The sequence below is a fragment of the Anarhichas minor genome, unplaced genomic scaffold (genome assembly GCF_050575085.1).
Source record: "Anarhichas minor isolate MPS153535 unplaced genomic scaffold, ASM5057508v1 ptg000045l, whole genome shotgun sequence".
NCBI classification, from domain to species: domain Eukaryota; kingdom Metazoa; phylum Chordata; class Actinopteri; order Perciformes; family Anarhichadidae; genus Anarhichas; species Anarhichas minor.
This window is the reverse complement of record NW_027466491.1, coordinates 6,235,436-6,254,052: the sequence shown is the minus strand read 5'-3', so window position 1 is coordinate 6,254,052 and position 18,617 is coordinate 6,235,436. Positions and strand designations below refer to the sequence as shown.

General features: G+C 42.8%; 2 protein-coding genes across 2 annotated transcripts; both read right to left on the bottom strand.

Annotated features, from left to right (window-relative positions):
* Positions 1-3,433: 3,433 nt before the first annotated feature.
* Positions 3,434-8,184, bottom strand: fam3c (FAM3 metabolism regulating signaling molecule C). Its single transcript, XM_076111723.1, has 10 exons — positions 8,082-8,184; positions 7,601-7,652; positions 7,390-7,494; positions 7,062-7,088; positions 6,664-6,787; positions 6,272-6,330; positions 5,950-6,000; positions 5,779-5,863; positions 5,517-5,643; positions 3,434-5,024 (listed from the first exon to the last, which is right to left on the bottom strand). The coding sequence occupies exons 2-10, from the start codon at positions 7,614-7,616 to the stop codon at positions 4,935-4,937; spliced, it is 684 nt and encodes a 227-aa protein (XP_075967838.1). The 5' UTR covers positions 7,617-7,652; positions 8,082-8,184; the 3' UTR covers positions 3,434-4,934.
* Positions 8,185-9,070: 886 nt separating this feature from the next.
* Positions 9,071-18,299, bottom strand: LOC142971232 (sortilin). Its single transcript, XM_076111897.1, has 21 exons — positions 17,486-18,299; positions 17,058-17,120; positions 16,678-16,754; positions 16,476-16,572; positions 16,039-16,206; positions 15,774-15,847; positions 15,482-15,528; positions 14,948-15,084; positions 14,713-14,796; positions 14,102-14,162; positions 12,715-12,867; positions 12,390-12,487; positions 12,171-12,270; positions 11,551-11,725; positions 11,255-11,448; positions 10,553-10,745; positions 10,272-10,388; positions 10,043-10,187; positions 9,837-9,943; positions 9,615-9,732; positions 9,071-9,512 (listed from the first exon to the last, which is right to left on the bottom strand). The coding sequence occupies exons 1-21, from the start codon at positions 17,732-17,734 to the stop codon at positions 9,498-9,500; spliced, it is 2,472 nt and encodes an 823-aa protein (XP_075968012.1). The 5' UTR covers positions 17,735-18,299; the 3' UTR covers positions 9,071-9,497.
* Positions 18,300-18,617: the final 318 nt, after the last annotated feature.

Genomic DNA, 18,617 nt, shown 5'->3' with positions numbered 1-18,617 from the left:
ACAGCTGTTTGTAAAGATAATATTCACAATGGCTTCTACATATTATTGCAAAGCCGCTGTTGTTACAAAGCCACAAATGATCCTCTCAATAAGTGCAGCAAAACTTTGCATTGCACATTTTGCACCTAAAGAAACACCAGTTTCCTGGACCCTGAGCTCGAAGGAGCAGAAAGTCAGAACGATGGCAATGAAAGAGACTTTTGTTTTGCAGACAAGACCAGAGGGACCCTGTGTGTGTGTGTGTGTTTGTGTATGAACCATGTCAGCCATTAGGGTGAAAAGGTCAGTGCTGTTTCAGCGCTTAGCATGTAGTGTTAAACTTGATTGACCCAGAAAAGGACTGAGTGGGAAAAAAACAACACATGTACTATCATAACAACAACAGAGAAATTGGCCATCGTCAACTCTTTAGAGATATACTGCCATGCAAAATAGTTCCTCTGTCTGTTTCTTTGTGCAAATCGTTCTGTCAAATTTGAGTCTGATCGTGTGTGTCCATTTAGAAATATCGTGTGAAAAGACTCATATGATCAGCTATCGGTCCAGTTAAGGGTCTGTGGCCGGCGTGGTGTTTGTCTGTATGTGCTGAGGTCAGCAGGAAGTTCCCACAGACCCCTTGAGTGTAAAAACAGCTGTGTGTGTGTGTGTGTGTACGTGTGTGTGTACGTGTGTTGGAGAGGCAATTATAGGATTGGTGGTGGGGCGGAAAACAAGGGCAGTGGGTCATTGCTGAGATTGAGGGGGGGAAGGGGTTGTTGCACCTTTTGCACAACCGCTTCGACGCCGTGACTCTGCTTCCCATGGTGATTTCTGTGAGATTGACAACTTTCTTCCTCCACAAAATTACACTTTGATCTTTTGTGCCCCCTTCTTCTGGAACAAGCTCCAATCCACACTTAAAACTCGTCTTTTAGCCTTAACTTTCACTTAGTTGCATATTCTTTCATTACTTCAGTCCTTGTACCTGTTACCATTAATCTATCAAGCCTTGAACGTGTAGTTTGGTCTGTGGTCTATTCTGTAAGACCACATCCATTGCATGTTTATCCGTCCTCTGCAGCTCGCCCTAAGGTTTTTTGGGGGTAGGTTTTTTTTTAAATTTGAGCTCTGTGATATTTGGCTGTATAACTGACTTGACTTGAGTGTGGGGGGGTTGAGGAACCTGAAAGAAACCGTTGTGGAAACGTTTTTGTGCAGAGCTGGGTGTAAACAAGAGGGCTTGGCTCTGTTTGGGGTCCAGTATCGGATAAGAGACAGATTATGGGAGTGGTTACAACCCTACAGACAATATAGGAGCTCACAAATAGCCATGTTTATGCTGAACAAGGACATTCGTTCATACTAAATGATATGGCCCGGGTGGACATCAGAGAGAGCCTGGAGACAAACTCATGGGAGAGAAAAGCATTCTTTTAAATAAAGTCTTAATCTGTATTGTACAATGTCCATTTTAAGGCATTTCAAATTGTATGTCTTCCAAGGCTTTGGACAAAAGTGTCCAACAAATGAATGTAATACAAAATGTAATTTTCTCACACTTGACAAAGCCACCTCATCAGCCACAGACAAACAACAGTTTGCACAGAAATGACAAGTGAACTGATTTTGACGTGGAAAACCTGTGGATTTCTCCTTTTTAAGTCTGCAACACTTAAAAGAAGCTGCAAAGTTTCCTCCTCAGACTGGAGTGAGGAAGCAGCTTTGTGCTCAGTGCTGCCACTGCTGGCCAGAAAGTATATTGCAAGAATACTCACAGACTGTTGTAATGTCGCCCTTTTGCCACCAGTGGTCATGTATGATGTTCCTAAGTTTTGGGTGTTTGAGTCATGTCAATTTTGGGATGCGGTATACGAGTACGTGGACAGGAAATGCATTTACATCTAAAGGTTCATGCTAAGTTGAGGAGAGGAGTTGTTTTGGAGCAAACACAAGCATGGGAGTGGCCTGGTCAGGGGGTGAAAGGACAGAGGTGCAGGGGTCAGAGGTCACACCGAGGCGAAGGGGGAATGAGTTCGTAAGAGGTTCTTTGAGGGGCAAGCGCTTTTGTTTAGCCTACAGATTTATTTTTGCGAAGCATGCAGAGGTTGTTCTATACGACAACATCAACAAAACCTCTCCTGTTTCGTGGGCGCATGTTATCCTCAGTCCTCCTGAGTTTATACAGCTTTGCCCTCAGGATCCCACGAGATGTCTCATCATTAGAGAGGTTTATATGGGATGGGAGATACTCTACGTTCATACATTATGCATCATATATGGCGTGTCTTATATAAGACGAGCTGGAGAAGATTCACTCCCACACTCTTAGCTATAGCGCAGAAACATGGGCGCTCAAAGGGGGTTCAGCCCACACGAGCGCTGACGAACATACACTTTTAAAGGCCTCCCAGGCACGCATCTCTCCGACTGCACGCAGGCAAACAATAACATGACTTCATATGCGAGGCCCACGTATAGGGGAGCATGCAAGGATCTGTAACGTTAAGCATTAATGATATATATCATTTATCATGGGGATATAACATGTCAACATACATGTATCTGTACCCTTATTTGTGTGAACGAAACGCACACAAATGATAGTGAAAGTACATGGCAGAGTTGTCGGATTAGTGCGTTATGTGTGTATCCAGGTAACAGAGACTGAAGTATCGCAATGTTAATGTACTTTGAGTACAGTCGAGAGGATGGAAACATTTCACAACATCGTGTGAGGTTGATGCGTAGGTCGCATCCACAGACACGGCATTAAGGACACAAACTCTCTCCAATGATGCACGCAGCATATCATTTTGGTCATTTTGTCATGTCTGGCATATGCATCATGCAATAGGCACATGTCAAATGTTTAATTTATACAAAATTCCTATTCAACACAGGCCACACTTAGGCTGATGTTACACTCATGATGGCGCAAGTGGCGCTGATCGAATCTCCTACATAGCACTAGCAGGTGATCATGTTGTTGATTCAGTAAATAGACTTTATTGAGAAGGAGAGAGGCCACCGACGTATACTTACTCTACTGTGTTACTGAAGCACACATCCACTGCACATACTGTAGTACAACCCACAGGGCACATAATGTAATGAGACAATGGCGCCCTCTGCCTGTCAACTTAAAGACAGCAATTCCCTGACAGCAGATGTTGCAACAAGGTATCACTTTGCGCAACATGACAGCGTAATAGAGTGAAATTGGGAGACATGGGCTATTGAGCTTTTCTTTTGAAGCATATTAAAACGAACAGAAGGACTGGGAGGGTAATATGCTGAAGGACGGAAGAGGGTGTTGCGAGACATTTCTTGAGAAGTTTGCTTTAATTGTGTATGATCTACTGGAGCAAATACAGCTCATTCTTTCGTTGCACTAATTGTAAGTCAACAACTAAGAATGAACTAAAATGGAGAAAGTAAGAAAATATCCATAACATAATGGAGCACGCAAGAAAATGTGTTTTCTTTTATTTTATCCCCACCTGAGATCACACCTCTCCTCTGGAAAAGAGCTTACTATTGTAGAAACTACACCACAATTACAAACATAGCTGCACAGGTGTGTACAATTAGATTGATTGCCACAAGCGGCGGTACTAGCAACCTGAACATACTTATTGGAGCTTTGAAATGACATGTTGTGCTATTTCTACACAAACGTGGAGCATACTGCAAAGGTTTACAATTTATACTTATACATGTTAACAATGTATCTCAGATTCATTTAAAACCATATCCTATTGTGACACAGGCCCAAACAATCAGCTGCAAAACCTCTGAAGGCAGCTTGATTGGGGTAAAGTCCTCTCAAGCGGAGATGTAGAGAGTGGCTGTGATTTTGTACAACAATCAGTGATGGCGTCCTTCGCTAGTAGGCGGAGTCAAAGAAAAAGGAAAAGGGGAAAACGCTGACCTGGCTGAATGATGAATGTAGGCAACTGTTAAAAGATAGAGAGACCAGCTGCTTAACAAAGCCTTGAAGTCTGGTCAAACTGGCAAAACATTAACAAACTAATCAAACAAAACTGAATAAAAAAATTATTCAAACTCAAAATGAATAATGAATTAGTGAAATATCTGATTACCCCAACTCCAATACTATACATGCACATACAAAAAAACCTACATAGCAGTACAAATAACATTAGCACAAAGAAATAACTACATAAAACCGCTAAATATAACAGAACACACACTGCTACCAATATCATTTATTTTAAGAAATATTATTGTTACAACGCTCATTAAATTAGGATCTTTGAGATTATTCCCTACACAAATATTTACACATTTCACAGTGAATTTGGTACATTTGGTTACAATATATTAATAAGAAACATCCTCAAACCCTGTTATTATTAATCATTTTCTCAGAAAAAAAATTTCCGTCTGAAAGGAATCACAAAGTCATGTCGGTTTAAAACCAGGAATACGATCATGAGATTAAGGCAGGGAACAGGTAATGGAAACTTAGCCCCCCAAAAATGTGGGCTATGATATCCATTTCTGTCAGCAACAGTGCAATTAGGCAACACTATCACAGCCAAGTCTGTGGGCGTTACAGATAGAAAGTTTGATAGTACGCCGATAACCAAATGGAAGTCCATTTGAATCAGTGCACTCTACCTTTTCCTTCCTTCCCAATAAGCGTCTACATTGCAGAATCCAAACAGGAAATGCGAGCAAACAAAAGGTCCAAGCTTCACATTCCAGCTCAGGTCAGACCGAAGTTTCACAGCATCTCCTCTCCTCTTCTCTTGTAGTATCTTCTGGAAGGTTTTGTTTTTTAATTCTAGTAGGCAAATGTGAATAACAAGCTTGGGGGTGAAAGCTATATTAAAAAAAAAAACGACCTCAGCCCAAAGACGTGTAAACCGCTCAAAAGTCATGCGAGTACAGGAATGTCAGGACGCCGGCAATCACAGCGAGGTCTCGGGTCAGTCCTGCCTCTGAGGCACGCAGCCCTCCATCTCCAGCACGTCGGGCCATCCCTCGAATTTGTTGGTGTCTGCGTTGTTCTTTATATGCTGGGGAGGTAAACACAACACATTGTGTTTGCAATGGTATCCCGGTTGGACGGGAACTAAGAGGCAGAGTGTGTGTGTGCCGTTCTTGTGAAATAAAACGATACGACAGCAACGACAACACACTGCCTCAACAACTGGCGTGAACAGAGTTGAGTAAACTTGTTCTGTGGCTTTAAGAGTAATAGATTTTGCGTATCTTTAAAGATCCGTTTTTTCTCCAACCCCCCCCCGCCGCCCCGCCTACAATGTTTCAACACAGGGCTGTGTTCTGTCTGAATGTGCCCTTTAAGGCCCGAGCGCAACACACCTTTTTAAATCCCCTGGCACTTCCTGAGTGGGAAGGAAAATACTATGCCGACATGATACCAGCTCCACTTTGTGAAAACCTCTAGAGTGGTATAGAGACAAGGATACTGCTGTTGCTTGCGAACTGTGTCATACTTCACTTAAGGGAGGAGATGTAAACATGAACAAATGTGGGGGTCTTGTTACCAGCTCAAATGGACTCTTGGTCTTGATGCCTTTCCCCCCCACAAAGACCCAGTTGTCGCGGAAGCCCAGATTACTGATAGCCGTGCTGCCCAGATCAGCAATTAGCTTCTTGGCTTCATCGTTGAGTCTACGGAACACAGAAGACAGATATTATTTCGTGGCCACACAGACAGTATCAGAGAGAACTAAAGCAATTTATATTCGTCCTGTGGCTCTAAACTGTATCAGTCAGCGAGGGCGCTGTTGTGGAGAAAGTCCTTACTTTGTGGATGGATCATCAAATGAGGCCATCATGACGACGGTCCCTTCCTCGATTACCTTCAGGAATTGAATGAAGGGAGCCACATCTACACAAGGTAACACGTGGTAAACACAATGCCTACATTTTCTTTTAATTTCTAAAACAAAAAAAAAGGTTCTGAAATATTCTCACCTCCTCCCCACATATCAAAAAAATCGGTCTTGATGACTTCTCCTGTTCTCCCTGTGGGGAAAAGAAAATCCAATTTAGAACACGTCTAATCTAGTGTTGAGTAAAAGAGATTGACAGTTTTTAATTTCCGTTAGTACAGAATGTGGGTGGTGGTTCTTTGCTATTCATTCGAGGTTTACCACTAGGAGTGGCACATTCTGGTTTTGAAACAGACAAAGAGGAGCCACACCCTTTGCCTCTGATATGAAAATAGCTGCTGTATTATATCGCCATCATTAATCAAAGCTGAGTTCAAGGTGCGCAATTGGGCTGATAGCGTTACCATTGACCAGGGCGATGTTGACTCCTCTCCCCACGTTGTTCTTCACAGCGCTCATTATTCTAAAACGAGAACAAAAGAGGACAATGAGAACAGAGACGTCTTCACACGTACAGCACATGGGGCTTAAAGACACTTCCTGTACAGCCATGGAGGTCCCGCCATGTAGCATTTAGAAGCTCTAGCACACGGTAGAAGCTAATGTTAATGTATTTGTGAACAACTTAATAAAACACAAGAGCGTGAACATGTTTAACAGTTCTGTGTGCGGCAACATCTCGGCTTGCTGCGTAAGCGACGAACCGCATTACCACAAAAGGTAAACACTTGGTACACAATAATAACAACACGTGCTCCTGTGTTTACTAAAAGTTTTAAGATGTTACTTTAATTACAATTTGTCCTCCAGGCAGATTCTGGGTCCCACCACACTGGCCGCTCCACTCGCCATCCTGAAGGCGAAGTGTCCGAGTGGACATGACTTGGACAGCCCACACTTGTACCTGACTGGCTTCGCTGCTGCGAATAGAAAACGGCATGTTAACCGGCCTGTATTCACCGTTTTGTGTCTTCCTCTTGTTGGCGTTTTGTTTTTTGTCGTGTACAACAATGCTGTTCTGTTACTATTTAGTCTTTTGACTTGCAAATACATTTTGCATACCCACTTTGGTATATTGAGATACAGCAACCAGGAACATGTTTTGATGAGTCACTCATTGAAATATGTCTCACAGGGTTGAAAGAATACCAGCTGTCTCTAAAAATGAAATAACAATAATTTAAATATACTTACAGACTTCATTCGATGGCATAGATCTTGCTGAAAAGCAAAGAAAGTATATATTAAATGGGTTTTTTTCAGTGGACACCTCTATGGCAGTCATTTAAATGAAGCTCTGTCGAAAAACTCACTTCCCTAAACACACACATTGTAAGTACGCTGAGGCAGACAACGAGCATATTTGGTTTCTGTAACGTGAACACAACACACAAAAAGGACAAGGCCCACTAAGCCTACTACACAATAACTCAATGCAGGCGTCGTGTTTCCTTTACAACAGTTAGAAACAGTTGCATCGGAGGCTGTGATGAATTTCATCTTGCAAAGAAACGTCACTCACAAATCATGTTGCCAAGCTTGAAGTCCATGTTTATCTCCAGCAGCTGAAAAGCCATGAAGATGACAAGGAGGAAGGCAAAGATGACCGCTGCCAACTTCAAAATACCTGGATGAGAGACAGATGGGATATTTTAAACATTACACTTATAAAGATTCCCCATGGTGTTATACTGTTGTGTTACAGTGCAAACCTTTAAGAGGGACACTCTTACCTCCAGCCCTGGCCATCTTATCCTCCAGCAACTCGTCCAAACGATTAAAAACCTGCGATGATAAAAAAACGAAGCGTCTGTTAACCATTCATCTGTGACCCCGCCCCGCGGTCTCCGGGAGGTCACGTTATAACGGACAGTGGCAGCCCCAGTGTGACGTCAACATTAGCTGGCTGCCAATAATTGAAATAAGACATTTGTCCCTATGCCACAGAGAGTATTCGGGTATTCCCGAGTCACTTTAGCTCAACTACAGGCGGCGGGAGTCGTGATGACGCGCCTCTCTAGCGTTGGCTACAAATTGCAACATTTTACGTCAAAACAGACGCTGCGTTGACTCGGCTGATGTGTTCACTTCCTCGTCTCTGCCTGCGTTTGCTACCAGACAGGGAAATAGCTCCGGCAGGAATTCAGCAGCAGTAATACTTTGGAAGTAACGTAAGAGTGTCCCTTTTTGGATGAACACTCGCGCCCTGCTTACCTATTCAAATGGCCCCAGGTATCTAGGAGTGATTCACAACACCACTGGACGTTCACTAGTTGATGTGGTGGAGATAGCTGAGATGGTTAGAGAGGCGGAAGGATGCTCCACTCTGTCGAAGAAACCGAAGACGAACAAGCCGGCAGACCGGTAGCTTTTTGTTTTTGTTTGTTTCGAACACTGAGCAGAATCTAACAAACAAGTTATAAAGTTTCAAAATTCTAATCTTGGCACGAGATATCACCTTCATAAGGACCAGATCATTAATGCAACTGTAACAAAGCAAAAACATGAATGTCAACAATGTCTCGTTCATTAAAAATTGGCTTTACTGGTTATTCCAGCTTTTACTCAGTTATCTATTGTAGCTTTGTTTGTTATTTTATTTTTTCATTTGCGTATGAAATACGTAATAACTGTTCATCTCGTTATGCTTCCAGAATTAAGCAAATTATAGATACATGGCCACATTTTCTAGACAATTATACCACTGTGGGAAAAAAAGCATTTCTTGGAGATGTATGTATAGAGAGAGAGATCATTTTCTTTCCATTTGGGGAATGAAGAGATCATACTTAATGGCAATGATCTCTTTATAAGCACAATACAACGATTTTATCCCCACTGCATTTGCATGTGAAATTTGCAAAAACTCCCCCAACACAACATAACATAATAATAGAGTTACGTTACGGACATCTTGCCAGATATCAGACAGTATTGTCAGCTCGTTAAATTCTGCCTCGACTAGAACTCGGTGGATATCAGGTTTTTGGTATGCGCATGGTGCCAATGGTCCCTGTGGCCAAATATTGCATAACATGTATGAGCCGTCTCGCTGTATTTTTCTTTAACCTTGCAAGATTGGGTAGGTTTTCCATGAGTGAGACATCTTATTCATAAATTATCTTTGTGTCCGTCACACCGACTTCCTCCCTTTTCTTCTTCTCTGTTCAGTTCCAAACAAACGGGAGACGTTACAGCGCCACCAGTGTTTGAGTAGTTTATTGCGCGTTCAATCCTTACGATTAATCCGATCATGGCATATTTAAAACTGCAACAGGCACATAATGATGTTCTATATCTTCTTTTTTTTTTACAAATGCACATTTTTAGGATTGTCTTGTTTGTTTTCACATTAAACAGAAAGTAAAAAGGTGGCGCAACACAAAGTAAAATTAAAATAAAAAACTAAATACTGTACAAATAAATCAAAGAGTAAGAAAAGTAACACAATGAAATTAAGATAGCTCAATAAATTAGACATTCACATGCTCGGCCTTCAAATCCTCAGAATTTGCCACAAAGGGTGCTCCCATCAAAAATATCGGTGATAAATCCAACAAAAGCCTTTGGCAGTCTTTTTCAGCACAGCTGGCCCCAATCTTGAATATTCAGTGTATCCATAGAATTGTGTCATTCAATAAGATCCTGGTGATATTAGAAGACAAAAGTATTAGTATACATGGAGAAATGACAGGTTTTGAGTTCAGAACAAAATGTTAAAACTGTGATAATAGTGATAATTCCTACATCATCTGATTCCTGCTGGCAGACCGTGCCATTGCTGCTGGTGGCGCTTTCAAGATCGGTTGTGATGTCGTTATCTTCGTCCTGAATCCGGAGGTTGGAGAAACGATATACTGGTGAACTGTGGAGGGCGACATAAAACCAGAATGATCAGCTACTATTGGGTGCATAAAAGGTCTACATGCAGCACAGACGTGTGTGTGTGTGTGTGTGTGTGTAGCTCACCTGGTTCTGTAAACCACCCTTCTGACAGTAAAGACGGCGGAAACGATAGCTACCAGGACGATGACCCCTGCTCCTGAACACACCAGGATCAACACCAGCCTCTCTCTCTGAGGAACACACGCAACAGCTGTTATAGTCATACATACTTCATGAACAACTGAAAGGACACGCACGCACACACTCATTAGAGCAACGCATCTACTGACCGGTGTGTCAAAGTGCGTGACTGGAGACGAGGACCTGGCAGGTGGACCAGGGCTGGGTTTAACACCACAGGGTCTGATGACTGTCTGTACCGCGAGCTGAGGGCTGAATCCCCCCTCACACCGATCACTCGGGACCTTGCGGTACCTACAAACACAGTCAGACGTGTGTGTGTGTGAGCATGCGCAGCAGGAGCGTCTCTTCATTTTAAAAAGGAGTGCCTGTTATTACCCCGCTGTCAGCAGCTCATCCTCCTCTCCATTCAGACAGAGCTCCAAGGTTTTATTTGCAGCGCTGCGTTGTCTCACACACTCTGAGGTGTTCATATGGCGATAGTAACCGTAGTCGCTGTTGAAAAGGTCAGAGGTTAGGGCTTCACGGGGGAATGTTCTTCCATGCTGTCTTAGTTGTTGGCGCCAAAACATGATCTCGTACAAGCTTGAGTTGAGATAAAATTCAATTCTGGATTTGAATAAATCCTAATAACTACATAGACATAGACACAGACTTACCATAAGTAATCTTCTCTGGTGCACAGGCAGGGGCTTTGCTTCTTGCTCACCACGAAGCCTCGGCCATTTCTGCACACAGACGGTTTCTTGAGCCTCCTGTAGGTCTCTTTGACACCCAAGAGACAGCCGTTTCTCTTCAAGTCTCCTCCATCGGTAGCGTGAGCCAACCACTCTTCATAGTCCTCGTCATTACCTGATGAATTAGATGACGACCAATCAGAGACTGTCACTGGCAATCGTTACATATTTGCTGGTAAAGTGAAACCAAAAAGATGTCAAAAAAGTTTGATTGACTTCCCCTAAAAACACTCTCTGTAACGCATATTTTCCATAACATGATAAAAGTTTAGGCACTGGTTTCAGTCCGGCTGATTCCAAATCCAATCCATCTTGCAGGTATTGTTAACAGTTCTGTCAAACATCATTTTAGTAAAAAATCTGCAACAACAACCTGACTATTTTGCGATCAAATTAAATATTCATGACTATAAAACGCAACAAATAAAATAAAAGAAAACGTCAGAATTTAGGCTGTGGAAAGTCCCAGGTCATGGGTTGTTGACTTTCTGTAATAGGAAACTGCTGTTGGGCTCCACCTCACTGGAGACAACTTGATGCGCCTACCACCAGATGGTAACATGTGCGAGCCGGGGGGCGGAGAATAGATATTGTAGCAGACGGCATTATGGCATCTTGACTCACACTCTCTTGTAATGAGGCTCTGGAAATCAATGGTGACGGCCACCCACATGGGCTGGCCGTCCTCCTCGGGACGGAAGCCCCACACGCTGACGTTCATGGCCTTGGTCCCCGGCTCGGACGCCAGGCCTGCAAAGAAGAAGGGCTGGTCCGTGAAGTTGTAGGACTTCCAGCATTGGCCCTCATCTGTGGAGAACCTGGTGACGAGAAATGGTGACAAAAGTATGTTGTAAGTGTCTTTCTGCCCTCCATTGCCAAATACCACTATTGCGCATGAAGTAAAAATATCTGTGTGGTACTTGATAGTCTTGACTTGTCCTTCACGCTGGGTCTCCACTGCCACAATGAGACCCCCAGAGTCCAATATGCTGTAGTGGTGAGGACCTCTCAGTGTCCCCCTCCAGTTATAACCCCCGTCTGAGGAGACAAACACATCTGGGTGCTGTGACGATGACAGAGAGTCACCCACAGTGCCTGGAGGAGAGAGGACATCATCTTAGTCAACGTTATTTTTGAGTTAAGATAAAGGATCAAAAGTTAAGGGGAGACATTCCAGGAAAAAACATTACAACTTTTGTCATGCACTTGTCAATTTTAGGATTTTTTGTGTCTTCTTTTTCAGACAAGTGGAAAGAAAACACTTTTTTCTCAGACTCTGAGCCAGAAACATCTCTATTTCGGTAGCACCTACACCAAACCTTCCAGTTTACTGTCTATATTCTGAAGGTTTTTGAAGAGGGGTTTGTAATTAATGGCCTGATTTATAGAACACTTTATCCCTAAAAACCTGACAAAAATTAAACAACAATTTTGAATTAGGAAATGACATGTGTATACACTTGCAAAAGGGCACATGACTGTATATCTAAACTATGACATTATTTAAAAAATAAGTATAGGAACATTGCTCTTCAATTACCGTGAGCTATAACCAGACCAATAGCCGTTGGCTCCGACAGAGCCAGCATGGGAACGATGCGGATGTTGCGACTGTGCTCTCCATGAATATGAAGGTTGCACTGATTTTGAAAAACACACACACAAGGAATGTTTTAGTAGCAAACACTGACTCATTTGTAGAATATGATGTTACTATGCACATGCAGACTGGAATTCGATATTTCTACATCCAACATACATTTTTGACTTGCTCTCCACATTCCACATTCTCAGGTTTGTTGAGCTGTCTCCACGTCCCTCCTCTATTAAAGGAAATGACAGATCTTATACGCCCATCTGCAACAAAACACATGACCGTGTATAAACAAGCGGTTTGATGTTAGGAAGGTAGTTCAAACCTTTAGATTAAATACATCAGCTGATGAAACTATCATAATAGACACGTCACCTTTCTTTACCTACTCAGGGTCAAAGGATAAGGCTGGCATTATTCTATTTCTTAATTGTCAAAAAAAAAAATTCCCAGTACAACTGAAGGAATAAGGCTTTAAAAATGTCTATACCCTCGTCTAGTTTATTAGTGAGGTAGACTCCTCTCAGTGAAGTTATGTTGGAGAAATCGCTCTTCCTCTGCCCATCAAACAGGTGGCGCTCCAGCGATTTGGAGAATAAGATGCCTCGGTCATCTGATGTGTACATGGTTCCAAAGAAGGTGTCTGTGGTGAAACAGAATGCAGCAGACAGAAACAAGGAACTTTAGTCTCTTACAGTAAGACGGAAGTATGACTACTCTTCTAAAGCCAAGGGTCAAAGTTAGCCAGTAGCCTATTTAGTTATTTAATGAAAATACATTGTTGTAGGATTTAGGAATGATTGTCTTTGGTTAGGGTTAGTAATAGCAATGTCTCTAATTGAATGTAGTGAGGATTTATTGATGTTAAAAAGGTGCAAAAGGCCAGATTATTAGTTTAAAACATTCAAAAAATGAACTAACGTTATCAAAAGAATGTGAAGAAGTACTTTTAAAGGAATGCCAAAATACGTCAATGTATTGTGCTGCAGAGATATCTACTGCCAACCAGCAATGTCCAGCTGAAACGCTGCCCCCTATTTTCCTTTAAAAAAAAAAAAAAGAATTAAAAGGTGGCTGCACATTGCACCTCTAAATACGCCGTGTTACAAAAAGAATCGGCACCTGGGAACAACAGATGCAACGCTGACACAAACCTTTCAACATCAGCATAATAACATCATCATCATCAATCATATTTCTTACTGTGTGACGCTCGCACACGAGTCAGCTAAAGCCATGAAGGACGAGCTCAGCTAAGCGTGTGTGTTTGTTTGTGTGTGTCTGTGTGTGTGTGTGTGTGTGTGCTTGTGTTACACCCTGATCCCAAGATATGTTAGTCAGCTTTTGCAGTGTAAACTAAATCTCCCTCCCTCCAGCCAACAAAAGATAAAGCCCCTCTACCCCCATATCTCCCCTATTTATCTCAGCAGTACAAAAGTCCCAACACCTAACCCACATGGCACTACCTGGAGCACTAGCCAGGGAAACAAATAAATAATACTAATATGACAGGAAACAGAAACAGAGGTGAATGAGAAAGAGAGACTGGGGGGGGGGGGGGGAGGGAGTAAGAGAAAGGAACAAAGACTGGGCTGCTGGACTTGCATGCACAAACACAATCTGGGTATGATGGAATGATTTGTCAGCAACACCAGGAACTTGTGAAACCAGTCCGGTCTTTACCATTGAGCTTTTCCATTACAACAAAAGGGGCTGAGAGAGCTATGCACTCATGTCGTCTTCACAACACAAGCTTTTTGGGAATATGTATCCAGCTTGTTGTTAAGGTGGTTTTTTTAAGGTGTGTGTGTGTGTCTTCTGAGCGGAGGATATGGACCGAGCGATTGTGTGTGTGTGTGTGTGTTTTTGTCTGTTACCTCCTGGGTTGTCCACGTGCATGAAGAGCATATCTACATCTCCATCCAGGATGGAGTAGAACTGCAAACACACATATTGAGAGAGATTAATCAAAAGTGATGATAACATTTGTGATGAGTAATTTACTTTGCTATAAACCTTGTCTAATCGTCGTGAGAGAAGACGGTGTGTTTGTGCTGTCAACAAGGTGTGTATGTGGGCGGGTGTTTCGCCAGAACAGATGTGTGTTCAGTTGGTGTTGAAAAAGGAAATGTTGCCATCGCTGTTTTTACTCAAGGCAAACCAAAAAAAAGCATGTGTGTGTGTGTGTGTGTGTGTCTGAGAGTTTGAAGCGTTCTCCAACCCAAGACTGATTGTATAAATATCTGTACAGTTCCCGTGGTGGGGCAGGTTATCGTTTGAAATATTTAGATAGTGTTGATACGAAAGGTAGTCACATCTCTATTAAATGAACCAAGCTTGGAGAGGGTGGCCGTTTCAAAATGTCTACAAGTTAAAAGCTTACCACCTGGATTTTATTTTTTTTTTACCATAAGTTGTAATAAACTAGAAGCTTTCCTGAAGCGGTTGAGAAGCTCTTTACATGAAGTTTTTTTAATCTCGGTCTCACCTGCTCAGTGGAGGCAGAAGGGAGCAGTGCTCGACTGAAGGTGTCTCCTTGGTCTGATGAGAAGTACATGACCCGAGGGGATCTCTGGGAGCAAAAATAATGCATCACTGGGTTGTTATTGCTTGAGGTTCTCATTTTGATGTATGATTATACCACTACTGGTCTTTTATGCGATTTGATTATCAAATCTACGAACGTGCTTGCGAAGAGGAGGCTTCGTATTCACGCATCTTACCGGATCCTCCATCACAGAGAAGAAGAGAAAGGCTCCTATGTAGCCAAAACTGTAGATGTCCTCGTGGATCGTGGTGAAGGTCTTCCCCAGATCTGTTGTCCTCTTCAGCACTAAGTCCCCTCTCTCTTCTGCCTCAACTGTGGAAGCAAGAGGCAAGACCTGGTGATGTGAGATACTCGCGACTGTTATTGATTGATTTTCCATTTCCCTGAATTCATTTAAGCACTATATTTTATTTTTGTTTTGTCAGATGGAGTGTGGATGGAAGGCACAAGCCATGTTAGACCATCTTCTTCCTAAAATAGATTTGATTAGACTTCAATGTCTTTCTTTCATCACAACATAATAAAAGAAAAACATGAAACCAGACAACAACATTAAAAGGCAAACGTTTGAATTACAGTCTGCCTGGGATGTGATGTCTGTCTTTAGGGGTGTGCTTTCTTTAATTAAGCACCACAGAGGTTGAAATTGTTCGACAAAAGTCATAATCAGTGGTCGCGTGATGGAAGTGCATTTCATATAGCTTTTTACCTGCGTCTGTTAGACTGCAGCTGAAGAACAAATTAATGCCGGCGCCCCTAATGGAAAGAGGAAGTTAAGAAAAATGTCACTAACAGCAAAACATAAGAACCGTTTTGACCAATTACTTTATCTTCTCCAGGACAAAACACGCTGCGTATCGGACATTTAGAGCAAAACATGGCAGTCAAATGGTGATACTGGCCTACAGCTTTTACAAAATACATGGTTCATTTCTAACATGTGCTTTCTTTTGAGGCACACTGGGATTCGGCGTGTGGTTTTGTTTCCTGTTTATTCTCACCATGAGAAAGAATGCACTCCATCATGAACTTTCGTCCACTTGGCGCCAAAGTCCAGAGAGAGCCACAGACCGCCCTGCAAGTCGGGAAGGAACAGAGGAGTGTTTACCTACACTTAGAGGTGTGGGCTTGATGTGTGTGTGTGTGGGGCATAACTCTATACAGCTATTACACAGAGCAAAGGGAAACAGCCGTGGCCTTGTGAATGATGACACGAGAAAAAAACGACAACCAGCGAAACAACATTTAAAGCCGTGTGCGACTCACATCAATGCTGAGGGCCACGAGGTAGTCGGGGTTGAGGAAGTGGTACGTGATCGGCTGAGCCAGGTGGAAGGGCAGTTGGATGAACTTGAACGTCGCACCGGCATCCGTGGAGGTGAAGATGATCCCGCCTGGGTTATCCACCACCGGAATGTCTGCTGTCAGAATCACCTGTCAATTCAAATCAATCACTAAACATGAGCAGAATTTCTTGGTCGTGTCAGAGAAAATATCTTTTTACATAATCTCATCCTCATCCCAGTTGAGGACAAGCACAAACCAACATGGTTTGACAGTGAGGATGTGTAACAAGTTGACCAGACATGTCTTCACACCTTTTTATGTGAGGCAACATCACACACACACTCCTCCCCGGGTACGCGGTTCCCCAACAGAAACCCCCTAACTGCTCACTCACTACACACAGTGTGTCGACTCACAGAGCTCCCTGGTCCGACACGGACTCCAAACTCCTCCCTGATGAAGGTGTTGTTGATCTGATGGGAAATGTCGTGGAAGGATTTAGCATAATCCGTGCTGATGAGAGAGGAAAGAACAAACAGGTTTTCACTGTCTGTTTGAGTTCTACTCGTGGGTGTGCTGCTCCCTCTATTTCCGGTGACATATCAGATACTAGCTCACCTTCGATAGAGTCGTGAGGAGCCGCCTTCGATGAAAGAATCTATCGGAGCACTAAATGTTGACAGCACCAGGACGACCTGGGAAAGGATGCAATGGGATTAACATTTTTTGACATGGCCGTATAAAACAATATCTGAGTCTGGTTAAGACAATTATGGAGATTTAGTAAGTTATCGTTTCCACTTCAGTATGACTTACTTTTCTAATTGTTATTTACGAGGGAGCTTCAGGTAGTTATGTATATTTCTGAACACTTAAAAAAAAAAAAGTAAATATTTTGGAATGGAGAAATCGCATACAGATTAGATAGCAGTATGAATTCTGAAAAATCCCACACGTTTCTGTCTGACCTTGTGCTACAGTAATGCTAAGATACTCACCCCTGTGCCATGGCCCACCCATGTGAGAATTACATAGGAGCCATCATCACCGTTAAACCCTGTCTAGGAGCAAGAGAGAAGAGATGTTCACACATATGACAGCACCGCCTCTGAAGTTAAAAAAAAACTGAACTAAAAAACTAAATGTCATGATATACAATTTCCACGAGCTGTTCTTACACTTCTATTTGTGTCGAGCTCCACTTTTTATATTAAAGTATTACGTTTGTTGTGTTTTAAATACATATTTAACCTTGAAAAAAAGCAAAAAATATCACTATGTTCTGAATTTTCTGAAAGTCCTTTTTCACTTTTAATAAAATCCATAACTGCAAATTAATAAAGATCATACGACTACTTTGCTCCTGTCTATTTACCAAACCTTTCCCAGCTTCAGAACAACGCCACCAAACTCAAACACACCTCACCTCATGCGTATTGTCATCCAGAACCTTGTGCTCGACGGGGGTGAGAGGGGTCCGACAGGCGGTGAAGGGGGGTCCATGAACGGGCCTGGTGGTGCCGGAGGAGCCGCTCGTATCCCTCCTGGGGCGTGCGCGCGCTTGGCCCTGGCTGTCATCCTGCTGAGTCCGGTGGAAAGTCACTGTCCTCCCCCCACGGCTGCTGCTTTCAGCTCCTAGAAGAAGGACGTGGAGGACCAAGAGTCTCCAGATCATATCCGATGAGAAAATAAGGGGTACCTCACTAAAATAAGAGGACCAGAAAGCGAGGTGGCTGCCGACACTGACTGGGTTATTAGTGTTGCGCTCTGAGAGCAAGTGTGGGAGGGACGAGCTTGGACGGGTCCTTCACAAAAAGTGCCGTGTGAAGTAATGCGTCCTCCGCCAGCAGGTGTTTCTGCCCGCATCCAGGTGACCTGAGCTGCTGGGAGGATTTGCGATGCAAGTGTATTTGATGGAAACGTACCTTGTGGCCATTTGCAACCAATGCAGGAAAGGTAAATGTGGGAATCGGTCCGAGGTTAATTTGTGTGCACGGAAAAAAGAAGAAAAATAAAAAAAGAGTGATGGCCGGAATAGAGAAGTTCTGGTACTCGAAGGAGGCGCGAATGCAGCACAAAAGACAACTGTTTCTCCCTGATTGTATTGGTAGTGGCACAACTGAACGCAAGAGGACGTCATGTATTCACCTATGATGCTTCCAGCGGACTGACTCTCAGTCAGGTGCCAAATCGCTTTTACGCACAGCTATGGTAGCATTGGCTGCAGCACAGTTGTAATATATTTCAAACCAATGCCTGAAAGTCAACCGAACAAGTATCCTATGAGTGTTTCAAGACACTTTTTACTAAGAAATCGAAAGACACGCAGCTGTTTTGCCGGGAGCTGATCTGGCACAGCTGTGACCGTCTACTTTATCCTACTATGGGAAATGATTAAACTCAATAGTTTATTTAATCTTATGTTCAAGTCATATTTAGGTTTTGGACCCTTTAAACTGGAATACAGTTTATTTGTCCTTCAGCTACACATTGTTACTTTACATTCTACACATTTTAATCTTATCCAGATGTTTCATTTTTGAAATAATCCATGAGAT

Excerpts from the sequence above, each read along its gene's own strand:
- fam3c (XM_076111723.1), bottom strand. Across the intron at positions 5,864-5,949 it reads TTTTGATATGTGGGGAGGAG|ATGTGGCTCCCTTCATTCAA; the intron begins GTGAGAATATTT and ends TACCTTGTGTAG. Across the intron at positions 5,025-5,516 it reads CCAAGAGTCCATTTGAGCTG|CATATAAAGAACAACGCAGA; the intron begins GTAACAAGACCC and ends TTACCTCCCCAG.
- LOC142971232 (XM_076111897.1), bottom strand. The coding sequence starts at position 17,734 with ATGATCTGGAGACTCTTGGTCCTCCACGTCCTTCTTCTAGGAGCTGAA. Across the intron at positions 16,207-16,475 it reads GTGTCGGACCAGGGAGCTCT|GTGATTCTGACAGCAGACAT; the intron begins GTGAGTCGACAC and ends TTGAATTGACAG. Across the intron at positions 10,188-10,271 it reads GATGAGCTGCTGACAGCGGG|GTACCGCAAGGTCCCGAGTG; the intron begins GTAATAACAGGC and ends CTGTGTTTGTAG.